Genomic DNA, 23,850 nt, shown 5'->3' with positions numbered 1-23,850 from the left:
TATGTATGAAATTCATTTATTTGAAAACTTCAAAACATGTTTACAAATATTCTCTTCGCATTATATCTCCATCAGTCTATCTACATCTGTAAGAACTTCATTGCTGTGCTTGGCTGTAAATGTAAGGAAAGTATTTTTCAACCAATATTTACAATTTGCCAAAACTACTCGATGCAATTATACGAAAAATTAGGAGAAATTATTCAGATGATAACTTTGGCAATTAAGGCAATAATGTGTAAGAAGACAGTGATAGCAAAAATGAAGTGCAATCTTACCTCGAGCTCGCACTTGATGACCACTGCCGACAAGGCATTCTTTCAGGTCACTGTTGATCCCAATATCTGCATCATCACAGACAACGCAGCCTTGCAGAGATGAACTGAAATATATTAACCCTTTAATAAATAATTTTAGCATATATTAAAGGCAGATGTTTTAATAAGCTATGCACTGATCTAATCGGTGTGATGGGCAGTTAAAACAAAAAACAACTACAATATGCAAACAAAATTACATCTATAGGCAGAACTTGCTCACGGTATTGATGAATTTATTAAAATATCACACTGTGCATTCCATATTTTATTCCTGTATTTATGATGAAATATAAATATTACTTGCTAGCCTTGTACATATATGGTAGTCAACTGCTTGAGTTAAGTTTTGTGTGGATATTACTACAATTCTTAGCCTTATCTAAAAAGATCAAAATTTTCTGCTTACAAAATGTGGGGAGCTCCTGAACTGCCTTATGGATATCACAGAAGAAACACTTTTGAAAAATGAAGCTTACGTTAAAATGATTAACATGAAAGGCTCCATAAAAGCAACTGAGGATAGATAGCATTATGAGGAGGGAGGTAAAGAGAATACATATTAAATGACAATGGAAAGAAGAAATATTGAAGAGTAAAGATTTAAAAGCGCACTTAGGTATTACATACGTGAGCAACACTTAATGAAAGAATAGAATTATACCAACCTAAGATATGCTAGCGCTGAAAAAATATTTAAAGTAAGTAATAATGAGCGAGTGAACAGATCATTTAAGTGTAGTTTTGAACCAGAAGTACACCCAGAGATGGTGACATAGAACCCTCCGAAGAAAATAAGGCCTTCATGAAACTAGGATAATAAAGCCTATAGCAGTAATATACTTCAAAGGGAACTCATTAAGACTGGAGAGAGGGAGCTGCTTAAGCAGTTATATAAACTTTTAAAAGAAATAAAGATTGATGAAGCTATTCTGGTTTAAGAGCTTGTAGTGGTGACCACAAAAGCTTAGCACAAAAAGGCAACCTCTAATTAGAATTTCAACTATATAGGAAAATATCTTATACTTACTATATCTAAAGGTTGATTGCTATACTATTCCAAAAATTACTCCCATTTGTTAAAAAGGAAATAGGAGCCTACCAATGTGGTTTTAGACAATATAATCCACCACTGACCAACTATTCATAACAAGACAAATATAAGAGAAAACAGAGGAATTAAAAAATATGCTTAAATTGTTCATAGATCTTATAACTGCCTACGACAGTGATAACAGTACAAATGTATGTTATGTAAAGCTATAGCACAACATGGAATACCAGCAAAATTAATACACCTGATAAGAGCCACAATTATTGATACTAAAAATTGTGTAATGCCAGATGGCCTTTCCCATCTCTTTCCATTCAAGACCTAGGGCCTAAAGCAAGGAGATATCCTGCAGTTTGTTGCTTAACATAGTGCTTGAGAACATTGTCAGGAACCCTGCAATACAAACTACAGGAACTACTAACAGCAAGTAAATCCAGATACTAATTTGTACAGATGATATTAAATTGTCCGTTCAGTAACTGCAATGGAGGATGCATCTCCTGCCTTTGATGATCTTATAAAAGAGATGGGCCCAATAATAAATAAAGAAATACCCAAATACATGATCAAAGATGGGAATTCAACAGGGATGAGTCCAGGCTAAGAACTACAATTTTGAAACACTTTAATAGTTTAATCTTGGAGCTATCATGATGCCTGACAATAATATAAACCTGAATTTGATCAAAGGATCATTTACCAATAGACAATCTTACAGGGTACAAAAACACAAGGGAAATGCATTACCTTGACAAACATAAACATCACAATATAAAACCCTTATGTGACCTGCAATGACTTGGGGCATAGAAACATGGTCTATAACAAAGAAAACAGAACAGCAATTATTGAGATTTTAAAGAAAATATATGGGCCTGTGAGAAAAGGCCATCTATGGTGGTTACAATATAACCATGAGCTGGCAAAATTATAAAGAGCTGGATGTAGTGAAATGAATCAAATTAGCAAAGCTATGGAAGGTTAGTAATATTACCAGAATAGATTGAGTTAGGGTATCAAGAACAGATTACTGAAAGCTTTATATGTAGCATATTTTTTACAGCTTGGAAACTTGGTTGTTGAGGCAGGAGAATGAGCATACATTCGAGGCATTTGACACGTGGATATAAAAAAGAATGGAAAGGAAAACAAACATGAATGCATTAGGCATGGTAGGCGAACAGAGGCAGTTTTTGGAGCGAGGGAGATATTCAAAGGAGACTAGAGAGGTGGAAACAGAGAATTTTGATTAGTGATGGAATGTTGAACACATGTTACTTTAGTCCGATTCTTTTGGTCCCTTGTATTTCAAAAGTATGAGACTTTCCTGTAGATTTATTTTTGTCAATATTTGCAAGCAATGCTCATTTAAATATAAGGTATTAATGGCTAGACATGAATATAAATATTAACTGTTGTACTCCATAAAAATTCAAGTTTGTTCTCTATCAATCATCTCACTAACTAATTGAAAAATTTAGATATTAAAAAAATTTGAATCCCTATTAGGTTAACAACCTCTTCATTGGCTTGGGTTATTGCATTCTTCCACAAGTTTCTACCTCCAGCTATTCTCATTCCAATGTTCACCATGGTGTTGGCTGCTCTGCTATCTCTCATAGGATCTCTGTTAGTTACCATATTTACAAATATACTCTATGAAATATTACAATCCTTGAAACAGCATAATTTAAATGCTTCCTGTTCCCTATGCTCTGCTGCTCACTACATGCTTCACGACCATAAATTAACACATAAAGGTCATTAGGAAGTATTTTCTTAAGCTTTAAGTAATCCAAGACATATGGGGATCTAAGTGGAAGGGAGAGGAGGCTGCTTGGATGAGGTATTTTGTATAACCACAGGAGGAGAATCAAACAGGAAAGTTAAACGTGAATTTGCCATTTAGATGGAGATATCAAATTTTCCTAATTAATTCTTTTCAACTCTGGGGAATGTTATGTGTCCACATCATAAATGAAAAATTAAAGTATGCTATACAGGCATTGCACTGTAAAATGTTTGGTCAGTCAAACTATGAGACTGGCCTCCAACCATCCAAGACCAACCCTCTGGGAGGGTAGGAGTGAGTTGTGGATCTGAGAACCCGCTTGCCATTGAGGTGGGAAACCACGTCCAGAGGGGAATGAGATATAGTAGTCAACAATAAATTATAGATCCCTAGAATCCAGCTAAAGCATTGAATATAGAATAGACTGGTTTCACGTAAAATTTCCAGAGTGATTGATTTCCAATCAGATCTCTGGGTGAGAACTGTATAGGATCTTGCTTCAAAATAAAAAACACAAAAGAAGTTTGCAAAAGACAGAAAAAAGGAGAGAATCTGAAACCAATTACATAAAGTGGTAAGTTAGAGAACGTTAAGGTTGAGATGAAGAGGATGCGAGTGATTGAGATGTATGTATTAGAAGCACTTTGGCCTTAGAATGGAGTCTCATGGAGTGAGGAATACATCATGATTACACAGTTATAAGTGTATGAACTAATGAGGAACACCCATGAGCTCGAGTAGCAACTGTGATTTAGAACAAAGAAATGGATCAAAGAGCCAAGGCATAGCAATGTAGCAGAGGAAGACAAAACCAAATAATGAAATTAAAATATAAAATGCTTACTTTTTATGGAGTGCTTTCGTCAAGAGTATTACAATGGCTTTACAAAATTAACTACATATTAAATCACAATAATGGTTATTTGCACGAATGAAATTAAACTTTTACTTTAAACAAGAAACTATAACCCAATTACTAAGATAAGACAATGAAAAATATGTTTTATTGTTTTTTTCCTATTTTAGAGCATTCTTTTGTACCAACTGTGGAAGCAGATGAGAAATTTGAAAATTTTAAGCCCAATGCAACACCCTTTAATGTTTTACTAACTAAATTACATTAAAAACCCTTAATCACATAATGAGAAAATAAGTTAGCATAACATTGATTTTTTAATCACCATATTATCCTGTCTCGAACAACAGGCATACACAAATATTAAAAAAATAATTTTTGGTAACAGATATTTAGTGAAACATAGTGATATCATTAAAAGCAAATAAGAATATACTAACCCAGAATGTATATGAACACCATCCATTATGATACAATTTACTAGCCGTACTTTTTCCTCTATAACACAGCGACTACCGATTACACAAGCCTTAAGAGAAGTCTTCTCAGATACTTTAGTGTCATCTCCAATCATGCAGGTTGCACAAACCTAGAATTAATCATGAGATTATTCAGTAAAGTTATTTGAACTTTATCTCATTCACAAGACAACTCAAAACAAGAATCTGGAAAATATTTTCAGAGTAAAGGATTTTGGAGGGATTGGTTCCAAACAAATGTGAACTTTGAAGGGAGAAATTCCTGTTTCCTCAATCATGATTTGAATCCAACTGTCATTCAATTAATCAACATTAGAATTAAGGTATTATTTGTTAAAAAAGAATATTACTTCAATGATCCAGAAAAAAAAGATTGGATTTTGAATCATTCGGCACTGAAAGATGCTGCTCACACGATGTGTGTTAAAAAATTAACAGGAATTTTGCAATTTCACAGAGTGCACAGTGTACCATGAGTTCTTGACACAAGGTCAAACACTCAATGAAGAGTACTACTTACAAGTTCAACACCGTTTGTGTGAGGCAATTAGAAAAAAAATGCATTTTTGATGAAACAATTCATGGCTTTTGCACCACCGGGATAATGGGCCTGCTCACATTTCACGGCTTGTTCATGAATTTTTGGCCCTGTGTGACTGTTTTCTGTTCCAAAAAATAAACAGAACCTTAAAGGGCTGTCGTTTCACAAGCATAAATGAGATAAAAATACATCGCTGAGAGAACTAAAAGCTATACCAAAGATCACATTTCAGAAATGTTTCGAGGATTGGAAAAGCGGCTGGCATAATAGTATAAAATCTAATGGGGACAACTTCAAAGGGGATAATATTCATTTCGATGAATAAACAAAATTGTTTCTAAATAACTTCAAACACACCTCGTATTTTGAAATTAGAAGAAACTTTTTCATTCTACTGACAATCATACAGACAATATTAAAGATGTATATATATTTTGAATTAATCCAAATTATTAAGTAACAGATGTGTCATTTCATGTCCCTTTGGTCCAAGGTTAGAGACCTTGAGTCTTTGACTTTGGATGAAAGTCATTGGACATGTTTGCTATTAAATTTTTAAAAAATTAATAAGTTAATATTTTTAAATGTCTAAATCTATTTTTTTCTATAGTACCTTAGACCTTTGAGGGGAATATGCCATACAAATATTGTTGGGGGAGGGGGCAGGGAAGATATTTTTATTGAAATCTTTTTAAATTTTACTCTGTAACTACTCACTTGATACCATTTACTTTGATAACAAAGTAATTATGTTTGTAATAATAGCCATCTTTCTGCTGTTAACTCAGAAGATTTGATGCTTGACTTCGCCATCTAAAGATAGTTTGAGTGAATGGGTTGGAATATGCTTGCATAATTACCCCCCTCCATAAAGGCATCTAATAGGTCCCCTCCATGCATTCAGATGCATGACTTTGCTCTTGCTCGAGTAAAAATCAAACTAGTAGCTCCTCTAATTCCTCTAAAGTTAAAATTTACCCTAAAAAAACTCTCTGTGGGGGTTTGTTATACTTTCTGATTTAGACTCATGTGGCATGTGAAGACAGCATGTGGCATTCACACAACAGGGTAGGGGGGGCCAGATCTTCTGCTGGTTATGGTTTCCCAGTTGGTGGAGCTGAGGGTGCCAGGCGAGGCTTGCCCAGTTTCAGGATAATAATTATTGCTCATTCCAGCAAGAAATTTCACTTCAACTCTTGCATGGAATTCAATTTACATAATTATAAGCAGCTACCTCCCTAATATTCTCATTCTTTCACAAAAATGTGTTATTTCCTGCTTCTTTATTAATTATAAATGACCCTGTTAAAAAAGAAAAAAAAATTAATACAATTTATATGGTATGTGGTCTGTTCAAAAGGTTCCCAAACCTATTTAATAGTGCACCTCCAGTTGGTTATTTTTTAATCCACTTAGAGGGGTGTGTCTGTGGAAACTTCCCGAATAACCACCTTCCAACTACCTTGTTGATTAGTTATGGCTGTTTATGTCAAGGGGTGTTCATGGAGTGCAACTATTATCGGATCCACGGAAATGAGTTCTTGGAGGGAGCAGCGTCAAAATCTGCAAATCCTTCACAGAAACTTTTAAGTTGATTACCAAGGCTTATTTCTGGTGAGGATTCTATTAAACATACTGCGTGTAATGAGTGATTTACCCAGTTCAATAAGGGGCAGCAATCAGTGGAAGATGAATAGTATTGCGGAAGAACATCAACGTGGAGTGGCTGGATCCTTTCTGGACAGTCCTTGTACCTATGCCAGTTTTGTTTAAACCAAGTGTCATTTATTATTATTAAGCCCTTTCTCCAGCAGAACTCTCTTGCTTTCTCCCTGCGGTCATTACTTATTCTTAACCATAGTCCCTTTATGCAGATATTATCACTTTAAAATGTACTCTATTGGTTATAGTACCAGGTTGTGGTTGAACTTGAACTAACAATCCACTTTATTCCTAAATTAAACAAAGAGGATGATATTATATCATCAGATGCTATTTTTATGAATGAGCAATTATCTCACCTGAGTTGATTTGACATCACTGGTAGGACTTATTCGCGGCAGCTCTTTTACTCCTTCCCATTTTTCAAGAACCTGTAAGTACAATGTTTAGTTCAGGGTTATAATAATTTATGCTCCCAGAAAGATTAAATTATAGGAACACAAAGTTCTGCACTCATTTTTTAAGCTTATTTTAAAAATACCTAGCTTGAATTTTACTTAGTTCAATTTTCTTTCTGAAAATTCTAATGAGTACCATTGTGGCAATTCTTTATATAAGGTGACGTCTCACAACTCAGGTTATTATCTGGCCATTATTTTCATTATTATTGAATTCTGTTTCTTTAAATTAAAACTAAGAAAAAATAGAAACACAGAAGAGTAGTTTGTGAAGACCCAAAAGTGAAAACTAGAAAATTTTTTGGATGAAACATTTTTCTTTGTCAACATAGCCTCCTTTTAGGCACATACATTTAGACAAATGCTGCTTCAGTTTTTTTATCACTTCCAAGTATTAAGATTGTCGCAACTGTCCAAAATAGCCATTTGTTTCCACACTTAAGCAATTTCCTATAAGTAATGCACAAAAAGTATTATAATGGTCACTTTTGTCTTCTTCCACTACATTCTTAAGCCTTGGCTCTTTGGCCAATTTATTTGGTGAATATTGCAGTCACTCCTTCAGCTCCTGCATGCTCTTCATTAGTCCCTACACTTATAACTGGGCAATACTCACTCCATGAGTCTCCATTCTGAAACCAAAATGCTTCTTATACATCCATTTCACCCACTACAATCCTCTTCATCTCAATCTTTAGGATCTCTAGTTCACCAATTTACATAATTGGTTTAACAGTCTCTCCTTTTTGCTGTCTTTTGCAATATTTTGTTTTTTTACTACAAGATTCTGTGCAGTTCTCGCCCAGACATCTGATTAGCAATCTATCACTCAGGAAATGTTACAACAGACCACTCTATTCCATATTCAATGAAATAGCTCATTCCAGGGACAACCATTGGGATCTATAATTGGGCGGATCCCCATTTCCCTGCCCATTCTATGTTTTTTACCATTATATCTCACTTCCATATGGAGGTTGTTCCCTGCCTCAATGGCAAGTGGGCACTCTGAAGGTGCTCTTCCCCTCTAAGGGCGTTGGTCATGGTCACAATCTCAGAATGATTGACATAGTAAATATAAATATTACAGGGCAGTGTCTACATAACATCCTACTTTATCTTTTCACTTACAATTTGAACACATTATAAGATGCCCCAGTATTTAAAAGAAAGAAATAGGAACATTTTATATCCTACGTATTTCACACTTCACTTTTAACCTTCCTGTTTGATTCTCCTTCTCTGGTGATGATGGTTTCTTGTCCAGGCAGCTTCACCTTCCTCACTCTAAGTGCCACACGTTTGGTAGGCTGAATATTGGATCCCTACATCATACACAGTCTTGCAGTCTTTCTTTTGCCATTCTACGTTTGCAGATGGTGTCTGTCTATACCGGCAGATACTGTTTTCTGAGCCATTATTTAAGAGTCAACTAAAAAATTCAACAGCAGTAACTTACGCCCATTAACAAATCTTCTTATGACCTTTATGATTATCGCATGATTTCAATTTCAGACAACTGTTAGCTCTTGTGGCATCCATCTTGCATATAGATTTCTCATGTCCAAATTTCGATGCAAAAGATTATGTAAATTTTCAATCAAGATGTCTAAAAGCATTAGAAATGTCAAAAGTCTTCACTCTTCTATCACCCAACTCCATATCATGGGTTTCATCAATGATTTTTGGAGTGTGACCTCAACAGGGGAACCAGAACACTCAGTGCCAATCGTGCTCATGTGGACATGCTGAAAATTTTGAAACTACTTTAAACCCATTCCAATCAAAGGCACAGATTCATGATAATTTTTACTAAATTCTCTTAAATTTCTCGAGATGATCCAACTTTCATACAAGAATGATTGAACAACACACAAAATTATCTTTCATCTAGTTTATAGAAATCATATATTCCTTCAAGATATGCTAGTAACTGAACACCTTTCAGTATTTGAATTGACTTATCAAACTACTCTCATAATAACTCTCTCATGGATTATAAATTCTGGCATTCTCATACTAAAAATGAATAAGTACATACATAAAATCATGTTACACCTTAATCACCAAAAGAATATTATGCCAATATTCCATGAGATTAATTAATTATTATTATTATTATTAATTTAATACACAATTATTTACTTCACCATATTAGAGCATTGACAGCATATTTCCTTCTCCCCTTCTATAAATTAATTGCATCGAGAATAAATATGGATTAATGTAATCTGTTGGATTATCCCTGCATTTATATATTAAAAAAAGTGGGAGTCAAAGCTTCAGGTATGAGCCAATGCAGAGCTTCTCTTCCCTTCCTCTCTGCATGTTCAGTAAGGAGGAAGGGGATAAAATGATTGCAATGATCTCTCAATATACTTGGAAAGATATATGATAATATCCTGGTTAAGGCGAATGATTTGTACACTCTGAAATTGTTGCATTTACTTGGAAGGATTTTGGTGGGTATTAGTAGGAGTAAATACCTAGGGAGTTGACCATCAACTGATGTCATTTGTGAGATTTAGGATAAGTGAGTAATTTGGTGAGATAGGATATTCAGATAATGGGGAAAGGGTTGGAAGAAACAAGGCATTAGCCAACCATTAATTACCATTAGCCAACTCTTAATGAAAAACACCAAGGGGTCTACAATATATGGTCCCATCAAATAGACAGTCTACTCCAGTTGAAGTGCCCTCTATATAGTACCTAAGTAGGGATCAGGATGTCTCTGAAAATTCTGCCCTCTACTTCAAGAGGAGAGTGGGAAAGTGACATCTAAATCAGTTTTTGTTGTTAATTACTTTTCTAGCGGTGCTTATAACCTCCACAGACCACCTCTCCTACCTTAAGATGCTATCAATTCAATCTCCACCACCCAACTTTCCACCAAAATCCCACCTTCAGTCTTGACTACTCTTTTGTGTATTCAATCCAATTAAGTAAGTGAAAAAAGTAGGGGCAAAATAAAATCAAACACCTGGACTGTTAATGGTAGAACTTGCTTGAAAGTTCTGCAGTTGCTGTTAGCACTCCAACAAACTCCTGAACCCTGGGTTTAATTGTACTGAATCAAAATCATTTAAGGTGATCTTAAAATTAACTCATAATATGCCTATTAAATCACGGGACGATGCTGCTCCAATTCATGTAATCATCATTGGTTTTAAACTTTTGACTGGTGACTTTGCAAGAAAAAGTTACTTGTTCAATAGACAATAGCTTTCTTCTTTAATATTAAACAATAATGTGATGTTTCTACAAGTTAATCCATTGAACTTAGCTACCCTCATAAGTTTAATAACTCTGGGAAGATTTGAAGATAAAAAATATTTTTGCAAGTTAGTGAACCAAATCACTGCCTCAAATTCCATTGCAGGCATTTTTTGACTTACTGTGCTAAAAACCACATCGGGTCCTATTCTTTTGGTTGTGATCTGCTCTCAGCTTTGGGTTACATGATAATTTGAATTGATAATTATCTAAATAATGAGGTTTTACTATACAATGAAGATAATACAAACGTAGCACTTTACAACCTATTCCCAAATGTAATCAGAATAACACGAACAATGTTCTGCCAGGGAGGAAACAAAAAATATTTTTTCATTTACACCCAATGAGTGCAAATTCACCCCAAAGAAAATAATACATCCCTGGCATTTATAATAATACATCTTGACAATTTACAGCAATAGCCAGAAGTAAACATTTTACAGAAAAAGGAAACATGAATGCAAATTGGAGAATTTCCTGTTGCGTGAATAATACAAAATTATTGGGGCTTGATGAGATATTGTTGTAATGGACGCTCCGGTAATTGTTTAATTAAGTGCATGGGATTGTTGCCAGGATTGTGCAGTTTGGCTGAGGGAAATGTAAGGGTTTTTCCTAATTTTGAGGAAGTTCCGGAGAGAAAATAGCAAATGTAACCCCGCCATTCAAAAGAATGGAAAAAAATGCATGAAAAATAATGTTTTAGAAGTTTGCCAAAAATTACCTACATGACCTAACAATTCTTTGAAAAATTTAAATATTTTTCATGAGCTGAATTTTGATAAAAAAAATTTGAAAAAAATCAGAATATTTACGGGTATAAAAATGTATTTTCATGAATTTTTTCAGATTTTTTAAAGCAAAGGCTCGCTCAGGAAATTTTCTTTTGAAAAAACACATTTTTTGCAATGGGAGACCCCAGGGGCCACCTAGGGAGCTAAAAATTTGGCTAAAGGGGTTTCTAATATTTACTTTTCGAGCGCCCAGTCCCAAATAAGAATCCAGATGAGTGCAGATTTCACCATCTTATCCCTCTATAGCCTTTGATGCAAGAAATTTTAATAAATATATCCATATATTGAAAACATATTTAGCTGGCATACCTCATAGAGGCTATGAAAATGTTTACTGAGGCTACATTTGCATACAAACTTGCCTATTCAATTCAGCATCCAAGCATCTTCAGACATAAGCCAGAAGCACGAGCATGTATTACTCAAACATGGATATTTCTGAATTATAATCATGCCTAAGATATAGACATTTAATACGGGGGCCTAAGTTTCAAAAAAGAAACAACTTCAAATACATTACCATTTGATTTATGGCACAGTAATTAACCAATGTGTTTGCACGTATTCCAATGATGTTTTTGCTGGTTCCTTGATTTATTTCTGTCTCAGGAACTAGACCAGCATAACATCTGATTGAATCTCCATGGAAAGCTGGAGACATATCATTACAATGATCATTCCATACAGACATTTCTCGAATCCTCAGTGTTTCAGAATCCTCTTTGGCAAACTGGAAAATATCTGCAAAATAAGAGAAAATACTATGAGAATTAATCCACGTAGAAATATATCTAGCATGAAAACACTTGACAGGTGGATACTTTTTGCTTAAGGTTGGTAATGAGTTCCCAGGCTGACATTGATGTTCCTAGCACCACCATATATTTTTTTGATTAATTTAAGTTTTAAAAAACTGAGGAAAAATATTTAACTTTGTTCGTGACCCCAGTCTAATTCCTCTGAATATTATGGACTTTGGAATTTTGGGATAGGCAAAGAGAGTTAATAACATGAACAAAGTTAAATACATTGGAAACCAATTAACATGAACATAGTTAGCACAAAATACTGCTTAACACAAAATAGAGGTATGATCCATCCAGACTTCAATATTTCATAAACTAATTCCAGGAACTTACATCCTTTCACTAGACAGAAGTTTTTGAATGTGAGGTTCGTTACCAGTTGCTAAAGGGTGTTTCCCAAATCTCCCCTTCGACCAAGGTCTTGCAATTCTAAACACTCAGTTGATTCTCATATTTAGATTGAGAATGGCATTACAAATGTAAGTGAAACCATTACAAATATCTGCAAGCAAGTTCTCCTCTTCTGCAATCATTAGCGATGAATTAGTATTTTTGTGGAAAAGTAACATGTCATTTGACAATGGCTACTGTACAAGCTAAACTTAATTTCACCAAAAATGAAAATGCAGCACAGACAATCAGCTGAAACCAGTGACATATTCACTTACAATGGCAAGTATTTGCAATACCAAATTCAACAAGAACCAAAATTATCAAAAATCATAAAAAAATAAACTGTGATTGAGAAAAGCAAGTTCGAACTGGAATGCTAATGCCTTTGTGCTCCTAAACATGAGGATTTAAATTTGGCATTGAAACAAACAAAGAGTTCAGAATGCTTCAATTTCTGGTCCTACGGCAATTGCAAAGGTGGACACTTTGGTACTAAACTTGTAAATGCTTATAAAAATGCAAAAAACTTGCCAGTAGAATATGCTGCAAATAAAAAAGCTGGTATTATGGAAAAATTTTAACTGACTGGATTATGGCATCGGACAGGTCCTTTTCATAACAGAAGAACAAAATTGCCTCAAATATTGAAACAGCCCTGCATATTCCAAAGTGGAAATACATATTATAGATCCAAATGTCCTCAATTTGCCAAGGGGATGATATGCTATGCATTCATGCTTAGTCACATATGCAACTCAAATGGACAAAAAAATTAGGATGGAATTCTGATAGTATGAAATTCTTGCACAGGTCCTGTATATTTCATGCTAAGTGGTTTCCCTTGTAGATCTTATATAGCTTTTACCGAGCAACTGACTGTCATTTGAGTCCAAGTCAAGGAAACTTTTTGTCCTTGGAATTTGCACTCTTACACAATCCCCACTAGCCTTGTGTTTGTCCTCTATAGTATTTAAATTCATTTTCCCTTTTTCTATACCCATATTAATACACTTCTGCTGTTTAGCAGGTTTTCATGTTTGAATGTATATATATAAGCACATATATAAACCACAGTAATCAAATTGAATGTTGGTTCGATAGGTGAGAATAGATCCCACCTAGTAATAAGCCTAAGAGGATGTGAAATTCACTCATAAGAGCATGGGAGTCAGTTCCTTTCCCAGTGCTGCCTATGGCTTCCCAGAGACCGTTGCCCAGAAATCAAAACCTGAGCCCTTCAGTCAGCAGCCCAGCTCTACACCCACGGGACTACCACATTCATACATGTGTAATTGTGCACATATGTAGGTATATGCATGTGTATTTATTTGTTGATGGTTACACACAAACATATAAATACAAACACATACATACACACAAGTGCAAGAATGTTTAAACCTGAATACTTAAATGATATTGCAATTAAAAAATATTAAACATCAACTAAATAAAAGCAAATTATAACCTTTTTTTGTGAATGGACTATTAACAATAGACTCATCTTCCCCAACATGCTCAGCAATTCCAGTTTGCCCAGACGATGAATTTGATCTCCTTGAGAGTTGTTTTTTCACCACATATGGTAGGAGTTCACCCTTAATCGTGCTGATGCTCCTGTGAAAAAATATCCTCAAAGTAGTACACAAACATACCCATCAAGCACATAAACAATAAACATACATACCCATTCACTATTCAGTAGAATGTAAGGTAAACGTTTGGATAAAACTACTACACTCAGATGATTATAGTGGCTATACTGTTGAAGAATCATTAATGATGTTTTCTAAACATTTTTTTAGGGATGTGCCCACTTGTAAATGGCATAAGTTTTACTCTGGAAGGTCTAACTCATATAATAAAATTTTCCAAAGATAATTTTCAATCATTTTCCCATAGTCTGGTGGACAATAATAGCACTTTTATGCACTTCTGACAGAGTTACATTAAGTTACAGAGTTGAAATAGTTTTCCTTACTGAGAAAAAGAGAGCATTTACCAATTATCTTTATAATTAATGCACCAAATCTGGCTTTGGGCAAGCAAATGAGAAGGTATTTCAATTTATCTGACTAAAAAACATGGTCCTATAATTTCAGTCAGACACTTCTCAAACCTTCAACTGACATACTACATCTTCTGAATCAAGCTGAAACAAAATAAAGAACTTTTATGCGAGTAGATCACTCTTTTGACAGACATTTAGACATTAGCAGCTTTGGATGACTACATATATGAGTTTTAAAACTCATTTTACTTACTTAAAAGGTGCTTAGAAATTCATTACAGTGGTTGATACAGGAGTCACAGTCAATGTATTCTATGATGCATAGAATGCTGGAATAATGAAAAAGCAAATGGCTTCCGAAATGAATATTCTTCCAGAAAAATTTAACCTACCACAAAGAGAAAGCCTCAGAAAGGACTCTCCTACTAAGTAAGCTGATGAAAGGCATCAAGATAGCATGTGAACAACTTTTACAAGTTGATGATATAAATAACCTAGTCTGGAAGAGTCAGTAAACATTAGAAGAACTCCAAAAATGCCTGGATGAAATTTTGTCACCAAGTGGAAATATTTTTGTCCACTGAAAAATGAACATTCTTTATCCTCACTATGAGGAATTATCTCCCAAGGACTTGTCCGTCAATTGTTTTCTTGGAGCTACCCTTCAGTATCTCAGGCTAATCATTAGACAGGAAAGGAAGAGACAGGATCCTTAACATGTTTTATGCTGGTTTTAAACGATAAAAATAAGCAAAAGGCAAAAGACTGAAAACATTTTGGAATTAAAGTTTACTTTAAATAAATTGCATTGGGTATTTCTTACTATAAAACTGCAATATATAATGGAAAATATTTATTACATGACTAGAAATTACGGTATTTAAGGCATTCAAACCCCTTGCCTTATATATTTTTGATATTCAAATAAAGAAAAATGCCATTCATCCTCTACTTCATTAATATTTTCGCTTGGCAGATGGTGGAAAATTTTTAAGTGATTCCCTCAGGATATGTGATCACAATGTATTTAGTAATAAAAATTGTTTATTTCCGAAAAAAAAACTTTATTTCTCAACTGAGAAGAGAAAGTGTTACCCTGAGAGTTCATATCCAAATCATTAGTGCTAACTCGTTAATTGTGTTGATGCACAAAATAAATTCAGATCACGTACAAAATATTAGATCATTAAATGTTGCATCATCATTCTAGAGCACATGGTGAAATTAATTTCAAAGTTGAGATAAAACTGCACTTAAGCTTACATAGGCTAGTCTACTTTAGCTAAGACAAAAGGTTAATGGATCATGTCACAACTCTACATGCTTCTATTAGTGGACCATCTCAAGCCCTCTTGGACTCTAAATCCTGAGAACCCCAATGTATCTTTCAATGAGGTAGATAAACTTAGCTATTCAGATAAATTATGTTATTTTAATACATATACATCACTAATTTTCAAGACACAGAGAGGCTTGTTTTATATTCTACTTTAGTTTACTACTTCCACACGGCACTAACCTTTCATGGGCTAAAAAATCAACCACCCATTTCTTTAGGATATATAGATGTGAGTCAACAAGCCTACTGTAAAGTGAAAGTCTCTGGTGCTTTTTTAGCAGGGCTCTGGGTAATTGCACACTATCTTCAAAGTCAGAAGCTGAAGCCAGGAATACAAGACGAGATGTAACAGGATCCACTCCAACCAAATCCCGCTCTATTGAAAACAAATACAGAAATATAGAGACAACTCCTTGAAAACCTGTGTCAAACTGCCTTAAGCTTCTAAAACAGAAATATTTAAACTGAAAGTAACAAACAAACTTAAGCTGAAAATAAATTGACTGAAGGTGCACTAATTTAGCTACAGAGCCAATTGATGAACAACTGAATTTAGGGGCACACTATTCTTCAGCAAATTATGTAGAGAATTATACTGCACACTAAAATCACATAATATATACAGTCATGTTATCAGAATTTTTTTAAGGATATGGCCCAAAGTAATATACAATACTAGATTTTATTCCTTCAACTCTATTTAACTTCCTGAGTGCCAACCTTATTCAATGACACAAATTTTCAATCATTAGCTTAAATTTGTTATACGTCAGAGAAAAGAAATTACTTTTTTGTCTTATATTTTAATAGAATTAGAGAAATTTTATTGATGATTTACAATTTATTTCTTTTATATTTTTCTAACACCATGATCGACAAACAAAAAAATGAGTCACACCAGCCAAAGCACTTAATTATTGCAACAATTTCAGGGTGTAAAAATCAATTGCCTCGACTGGGATTCAAACTCAGATCACTCTAAATCCGGACATTGTGGGCTCCAGGTTTGAATCCTGGTCATGGCAAATGATTTTAATACTCTGAAACTGTAGCATTGTAATGCAGATGCAGTTGTTAGCAGATGACTCTGCTTAAAGTTATTGTCACGGCATCTCCAGCAGTTTCTTGGAATTTGTCAAAGGTGAAACACCCCAAGTATTTAAAGTTGGCTTTAACCTCGTGGACTGTGGCGCATCATGAACGACTACGAATGCCTGTGACATTGTATATACAATATTTTATCACAACATCTTGTTCCTTCAAAGCCCTAAAAATAATGGAGCGTAAGAGGATGCCTTAATAGCTTAACTGGCTAAAGCACTCGATCAAACATCATAGGATCCGCGTACGAATCCCTGTCAAGATGAATGATTTTTACACTCTGAAACTGTTGCATTGTAATGCACATTTAGCAGATGACCCCATTAAAAGTTACTGTCGTAGCATCTCCTGCAATTTCTAGGAACACTTAGTAATTGATATAACAGTATTTTTGTCTGGCTGAGGTCTTAAAATGTCTCAGCTTATAAAATTTTGCAATTTGTAAATTTTAAGAAACTGGGGGCAATGCTGCAGAAGGAAGTTTGATGGAATCACCCACTGATGGGCAGACAATTGGTGATACAGTGTGAAAATCATTTTTTCGACTGGTATTTGAACCCATGCCCCTCAATTTACAGCTTGATACTTTAGAGAGCCATTAAGGCATCCTTAATGAAGTCAGCTCAATAGCTTAACTGGATAAATAGCTCAGCTGGAAGTTTAGGGATCTGTATTCAGACCACAGAGAACAAGAATTATTTTTACATACTTAAAAATCCTACATTTGTGAAACAAATCTGCAATTTGTGGCTATGACAGTTACATATTACATTGAAATATATCAAAGGTGGCCCCAGAATGTAAGAGAAACCTAATAAATCCATAGATATAGGAATCGTTATATGTAATAATTATTTTAGTCTTGAACTGGTCTCTGTGACAGAACCCATGAATTAATGGTTTCTGGTGTAACTTTATGGAACCGATTCATTATAAATAAATGAAAGGACTAACTTTGTAGTTCCACACGAAAACGATTTATTCACACGACCCGGGTTTCGAAGTAAAACTTCATCATCAGGTGAGCTCTCTACATTTGCAACCCTTCTTATATATACAGCCAGGGCGGGGGTGGGGTGGAGATAATCAGGAAGGTTTGGGAGGGGTAAAGTCAGGATGGGTTTGCGTGCCGGAGGGGAGGGCAGTTTGGCATCCCCTCCGCGATGTTGATGAAATGTAGAGCGGGAGGGAGAAGTCTACATTGTAGAGCTCTCGTGAGTCAGGGGATTAGAGAGGGTTAGATGAAGGGGAGGGGGCGGTGTCATCGGCCACCGTGAGGATTGGGACTTTAAGGAGGGGAGAGTGGGAGGCATACAGAAATTCGTTAACAATATTTTCATTTAAACAAACACTATTTAAAATTTCTAATTCTTCTTTCTCCCTCCCGCTCCACATTCCATCAACATCGCGGAGGGGACGCCAAACTGCCCTCCCCTCCGGCACGCAAACTCATCCTGACTTTACCCCTCCCAAACCTTCCTGATTATCTCCACCCCACCCCCGCCCTGGCTGTATATATAAGAAGGGCTGCAAATGTAGAGAGCTCACCTGATGATGAAGTTTTACTTCGAAACCCGGGTCGTGTGAATAAATCGTTTTCGTGTAGAACCCATGAAGCATTGACAGGGAGCATTCAGTCTGCATAGTTTACTGTAGCTATGAATCAGTTGCATTTGAACCAATATTGGTGGAAATACGATTTCAGACATGTTTACAGATACCTTGCTTGTTCCATTATTCAGTTTGTTTAACTTGTTAACATCATAAAGCACTTCTTTTCTTTCAGTTAATATTTTTTTCCTCAACTTTTATGTTTTTAAATGGAATTGCATGCATATAGAATTAATTACAGTTTTCATATTTTTGAAGATGTCCATTCCCACTGCTACAACCAACCCAAGATGGAAAACCTGCACATCCTGAAAAAACCATGTGCTCTCCTGCACAATCTGCCTTTAGCAGATGTCACTATATCAAAAAAATATATATGTACATACTCCATGTTTTCAGGCTTCACTTCATGGAAGTATTTGGTATCCATATTAAAAGATTTTGTAATTTTTCACAAACTTTATTTTAAGATAAAATGCATTTCACCAACTTGCAGTATCATCAGGTGACTTGATGATGATGCCAAAAGTTGGTGAAACATGTCATCTTCATATAATGTCTGTGGAAAAGTACTAAATCTTTTAATATGGAATACACTACTATTAAAGGAACCAAAGAGACTAAGAAAGGGCATAATTAAATGAAATATCATGCACTCATGCCAATGCTAAGGGTTCACTGTATAAGGAGAACTCTGCATCTTTAACCTTCAATAGGAAAAGAACTTCCATTAAGAAAAATTGCCATTTGAGGAAAGTACCCGAATTTACCTGGTTTGTGTTTTTCTTTTGGTCCAGGAGTTGATGCCATTTCAGCAGGTGAAGGAAAGAATACTCCAACAATTGAAGCATCATACTTGCGGAATATGTTAATGGCTTTGAATGGAGTTAAGTTTGTCACCAAATCACAGCTTACAATGAATACATCTCTCTGAAAGAAGAAAACCACCCAAGTTCCAATTAAATGCATAATATTGGCAGGTAATTGTTATATTTTTCACTCTAAAATGGCACTACTGCTGTATGTGAATAATGTTTTAAAATAAAATATCACAAGAAATAAAAATGACCATTTGGCCCAGGTTTCACTTTCAAAAGAGAACACAAACTGAGACATGATTTATGCAACTATTAGAGCAATGTTTAGGGAATTAAAAATACTACAAGCATATAATAATGGTGCAATCAATCATGTATAATGATTATATGTAAAATCATGATAATCAGAACAATGAGTATTACATCATGGTAAAATTTAAACACTTCTGAGTACACAAACATTTACACAGAGAAAATGATTCTTGACCATTAATGACAAGAAAGGAGTGTTGGTGCATGTTTATATAACTGAAAATCACACAAAAAGTTGACAGAGAAATGCATTCAACCAAAAAAATGAAGCATATATGTACATCCACACCCTTGCCATATTGTTGCTACTTTTTTTACATTGAATTTACATTGAATTTTATTGAAAACTAACTTCCCTAAGAGATTACATTCATCAAAAATACATGTGTCGTAACTGAAAACAGATAACATCCACAATTAGTTTCAACATACCTGAGCAACATAAATAGAAAACCTCCCTGCAGCCACTGGTTCATGATACACACAAATGAAGGTGGTCTCAAAGTTAAACTCCACAAACATTGAGTTTTTGCCAAGTTATACATCATTGAGGACTGTTAGTTAACACCCCAGATCAGTACTGATTGTTCACAAATATTACATTTGTAAAAAAAGAAATTACCTCCAATTGCAATTCACCTGAATTTTGATTGACTAAAAGTCATGATGTCAAACTGCTCTCAGCTGTTTTATGAATCTGTTATCATAATATATAATGGAATGCTTGTTCACGCCACAGAACTAACTCCTGGTATTTGTTAGGATGTTCAGGTGGGTTTTGATTCATGGCAACTTCCAGGAACTTTCAGATGGCCATACCATTTCATGATGAATTAGGAAATAGTAAGGTCTCAGAACATGTCCAACAAATTTAATTCCTTTCCTCCATCTCTTTCACTAGATTCCTGTCCTCTTTAATTTCTCTCAATGCTTTTATGTAGCTTTTCTTGTCTGTCCATCTTGCTCTAGTTATTCTTCAACAAATCCTCATTTTCATTGCTTCCAAATAAGCCTATTCTCTCTTTCCCCAAGTCCAAAGTTTGCATCCAAGTTATTATGTACTCCATATAAACATTCTTGCAAAGGAAATTCTAATTTACAATTTCAAGTGTTTGATTCCTAAAAGATTCTTTTTATTTTCATATGCCTTCATCGCTAAGGCTATCCCTATTTTCACCGCAGAGGTGCATCTGATGTACATCAATGCCTTTCCAAAAACAAGTAACTTATTTAAATAAGTAAAAATAATCTTATTCAAATGTTAACAAAATTTTTCACATCAGACAATGGAGGGATAGAGAGATTAGAAGCCTGGAAGAAGTACAGACCATCTTGGTACTTTCACAAAAGCAGCATGACATTGAACAGTAGGTGATTCATGAAATTGTACAATATATTATCCCAATACATATATAAATATAATCCACAAAACATATTTACACACATCCTTTAGGGATTCCATTGAAAAATTGGACAACTTGCTCTATAATATGACAACTTATTCCAGGAGGCCTGGAATAAGTCTCACAGGAGACTAAATTGTTACCTTCTCAATTATGGTAATAGTCAAAGAGAACTGCTGTCTCATTTGACCTCCTATAATATTAAACACTAGGTTAATATTCCAGTTACAGCTAGTTCAAATACCCTGTTGGATAACATCTTCACAGGGTATCCACAATCACAAGTTAATATTGTTGTTTTTGACCCAGCTCTGTCTGATCACTGTACAATTGTCTGTTTTCATTGTGTCTGCAATTAGCAAATCTGCTATTGCCCCTAGCATATTAAAGAGGATCTTTCGTCCATTATTGAAATAGAAAGAAAGACTCGTACTTTTCCACAGATTTTATTATACGGTACAACGCGTTTCACCGACTTGCGGCATCATCAGGTACCGATGAGTACCATCAGGTACCGATGAGGTACCATCAGGATCTTTCGTGACTCTAATGTCAGCCACTTTCAATTTCTCTAGAGTCAAGAAGTTGTTGAACAAGAATAACTTCCTCAATAGAAACTTTGACCTGTTCTACAGCACATTTTTGATTTGCTTCGAATCAGCCTTTTCCCTTGGACCAATTAAGCACCCTAAGCCCATTAAAAAAAATGCATCACTCGAGAAATCAGGCATTTGTCCAGGGTATTAAGAACTATATCACAAAATAATAAGTCCTCTGTAGATAACACACTGCATGATGAATATTCTAACTTAAAAAATCTGTACTGTATTATTAATAAAAAATAATGATAAACTAATCCTAAATGCAACTAATAATACTAAAATGGCTTGGCATATTATTAAAAAAATTCAAGCTCTAATGTAGTAGAGTGAGCAGCCCAGTTTGGGGATGATAAAAGTAAACCTATGGATCCAATAAAACTGGCAAATGAATTCAATAGCTCCTTCTTAAAGATACCAATGGTTAATGTAAAATATCCTCCTCATGATATCAATATCTCCTTTGCTGCAGCTTTCAAGTTTATTTTTCTTAAACCATGCAGCAATCCATAGCTTCAACACATTACCAAGGTAGTGAAGAAAGCTTCAACTGATATAAATCTGTGCATCAAACTGCTCAACAGGCTTTCCATTAGCTTAAAAAATGAGAAATCACTCTCTATTTTTAAAAAGAAATTGTTTATGTACTTGGATGAAAAATGTTTTTACAGTGAATGACTACATCAATTCTAGGTAATATTGAATTTTATATCAATCACCATCGGTATTTCAATCCTAAGATTGGTTTACTGCATCGCTCCATTCTTCCCTATTTAGTGTTTTCCCTCACCTTCTGATAGGTTCCCTGTTTTTTATTAATTTGCTTTGCCCTATTTACTTGTGTCTAGACCTTCCTTGCGGGATATTTCCTTCCATTATGTTTCTAAAGAATCCATTGTGCCTCAAGGTATGCCCAATCCATCTAGTTCTTTATGTCATAGAGCTCTCCATTAGGTCCTTTCCTCATCTGCTCTTCTATATACTTCACTGTTCCTCACTTTATCTGTCCATTTAATCTACAGTATTCTCCTCCAGCACCATATTTTCAATGCTTCTGTTCTTCTTTGGTCCACTTTTCCAATATTCCATGTCTCTGATCCATAGAGGGCCATGCTCCACACGAACGTTTGTGCACCTAATTATACACATAGGTGTAATTTTATTGCTTTTGGCTAGTAATATTAAGTAACTGTACTTCTTGACGTACCCTAAACAAGTATATGATGCGTGATATTCTGTATCATACTATGTATTTGTCAATTTGGGAAATACATTATTACTATTATTTAATTTAGAGCAAAGTATATAACCTTCCTCATTCAATAAATGACACATAATACTTATGCATGCTAAAATATCATTTTAACACCCTAAAATTTTACCTTAATTTTATCATGAATGTGACGAAGAGAATCTGCTGTACCCCAATCTTCATCATTTGGAACTCCAACCACCTCACACTGCAGTTGAATCTTATAGCGATCAAGCATATTTTGCAATTCAACACGAGCTAGTTCCTGAACAATAATTATAGCATCTGAAACAAATAAGAATATTTTTTTCTGAAATTATAGATTATATGTTTAGTATCAATATTCATGGGAGTTGAGTTTAACATTGGAAGATTAACTGAAGACTTAGAATTTGTCTACAAAGGAAAAGCAATCATTACACAAGAAAGAGATGGAGTTTCGTTGCAATATTATTTATAGATATCCATACATATACTGTCCGAATTATTTCACATTTAATGATCATAATGCTTTGCAAAACAATACATTTTTGACCTGCTTCCTCTAACCTTAATGATTTGGCTATAATTGCGTCATTAATAGCAAGTAAGATTTTGAAATGTACACTCATCGTACGCTAGTAAAATTGGGAAAACTTTATATGACATGAGGAAGAAAAATTCAGAAACTTCACCTCGGAATCCGAGCCTTTGCAACATCTCCAGAGGGTACCAAATCATTGGATGATTACAAATCGGCAAAAGGCACTTCGGTTTACATGCTGTCAATTCCGTCATTCTTGATCCTTTCCCTCCAGCCATTACTACGGCTTGAAATTCCGGGGGTATCATTTTAACGAAATTTAAGCTTTCCTTTTCAATGAGGCCAATATCCCCAAGAACAAAAACAAACACCACTCGTATGACGTTTACGCATGGCGCACCTAGAATAATCTCTTGTTTTTATTCTAGTTCATTGAATGACTGCAGTACAGTA

The 23,850-nt window shown here is 34.8% G+C and overlaps 1 protein-coding gene across 1 annotated transcript; it reads right to left on the bottom strand.

The window, feature by feature from the left end:
* Nucleotides 1–8: 8 nt before the first annotated feature.
* Nucleotides 9–23,780, bottom strand: eIF2Bgamma (eukaryotic translation initiation factor 2B subunit gamma). The gene is made up of 10 exons (XM_071588902.1): nt 23,549–23,780; nt 23,005–23,159; nt 19,261–19,420; nt 15,959–16,154; nt 13,897–14,045; nt 11,753–11,973; nt 7,061–7,132; nt 4,460–4,608; nt 279–382; nt 9–113 (listed from the first exon to the last, which is right to left on the bottom strand). The coding sequence occupies exons 1-10, from the start codon at nt 23,703–23,705 to the stop codon at nt 61–63; spliced, it is 1,416 nt and encodes a 471-aa protein (XP_071445003.1). The 5' UTR covers nt 23,706–23,780; the 3' UTR covers nt 9–60.
* Between the last annotated feature and the right edge of the window lie 70 nt (nt 23,781–23,850).

The sequence above is a fragment of the Hetaerina americana genome, unplaced genomic scaffold, assembly GCF_022747635.1.
Source record: "Hetaerina americana unplaced genomic scaffold, ioHetAmer1.1.p SCAF_30, whole genome shotgun sequence".
Taxonomy (NCBI): domain Eukaryota; kingdom Metazoa; phylum Arthropoda; class Insecta; order Odonata; family Calopterygidae; genus Hetaerina; species Hetaerina americana.
The sequence above is the reverse complement of the archived record's forward strand: the minus strand, read 5'-3'. Positions and strand labels throughout refer to the sequence as shown.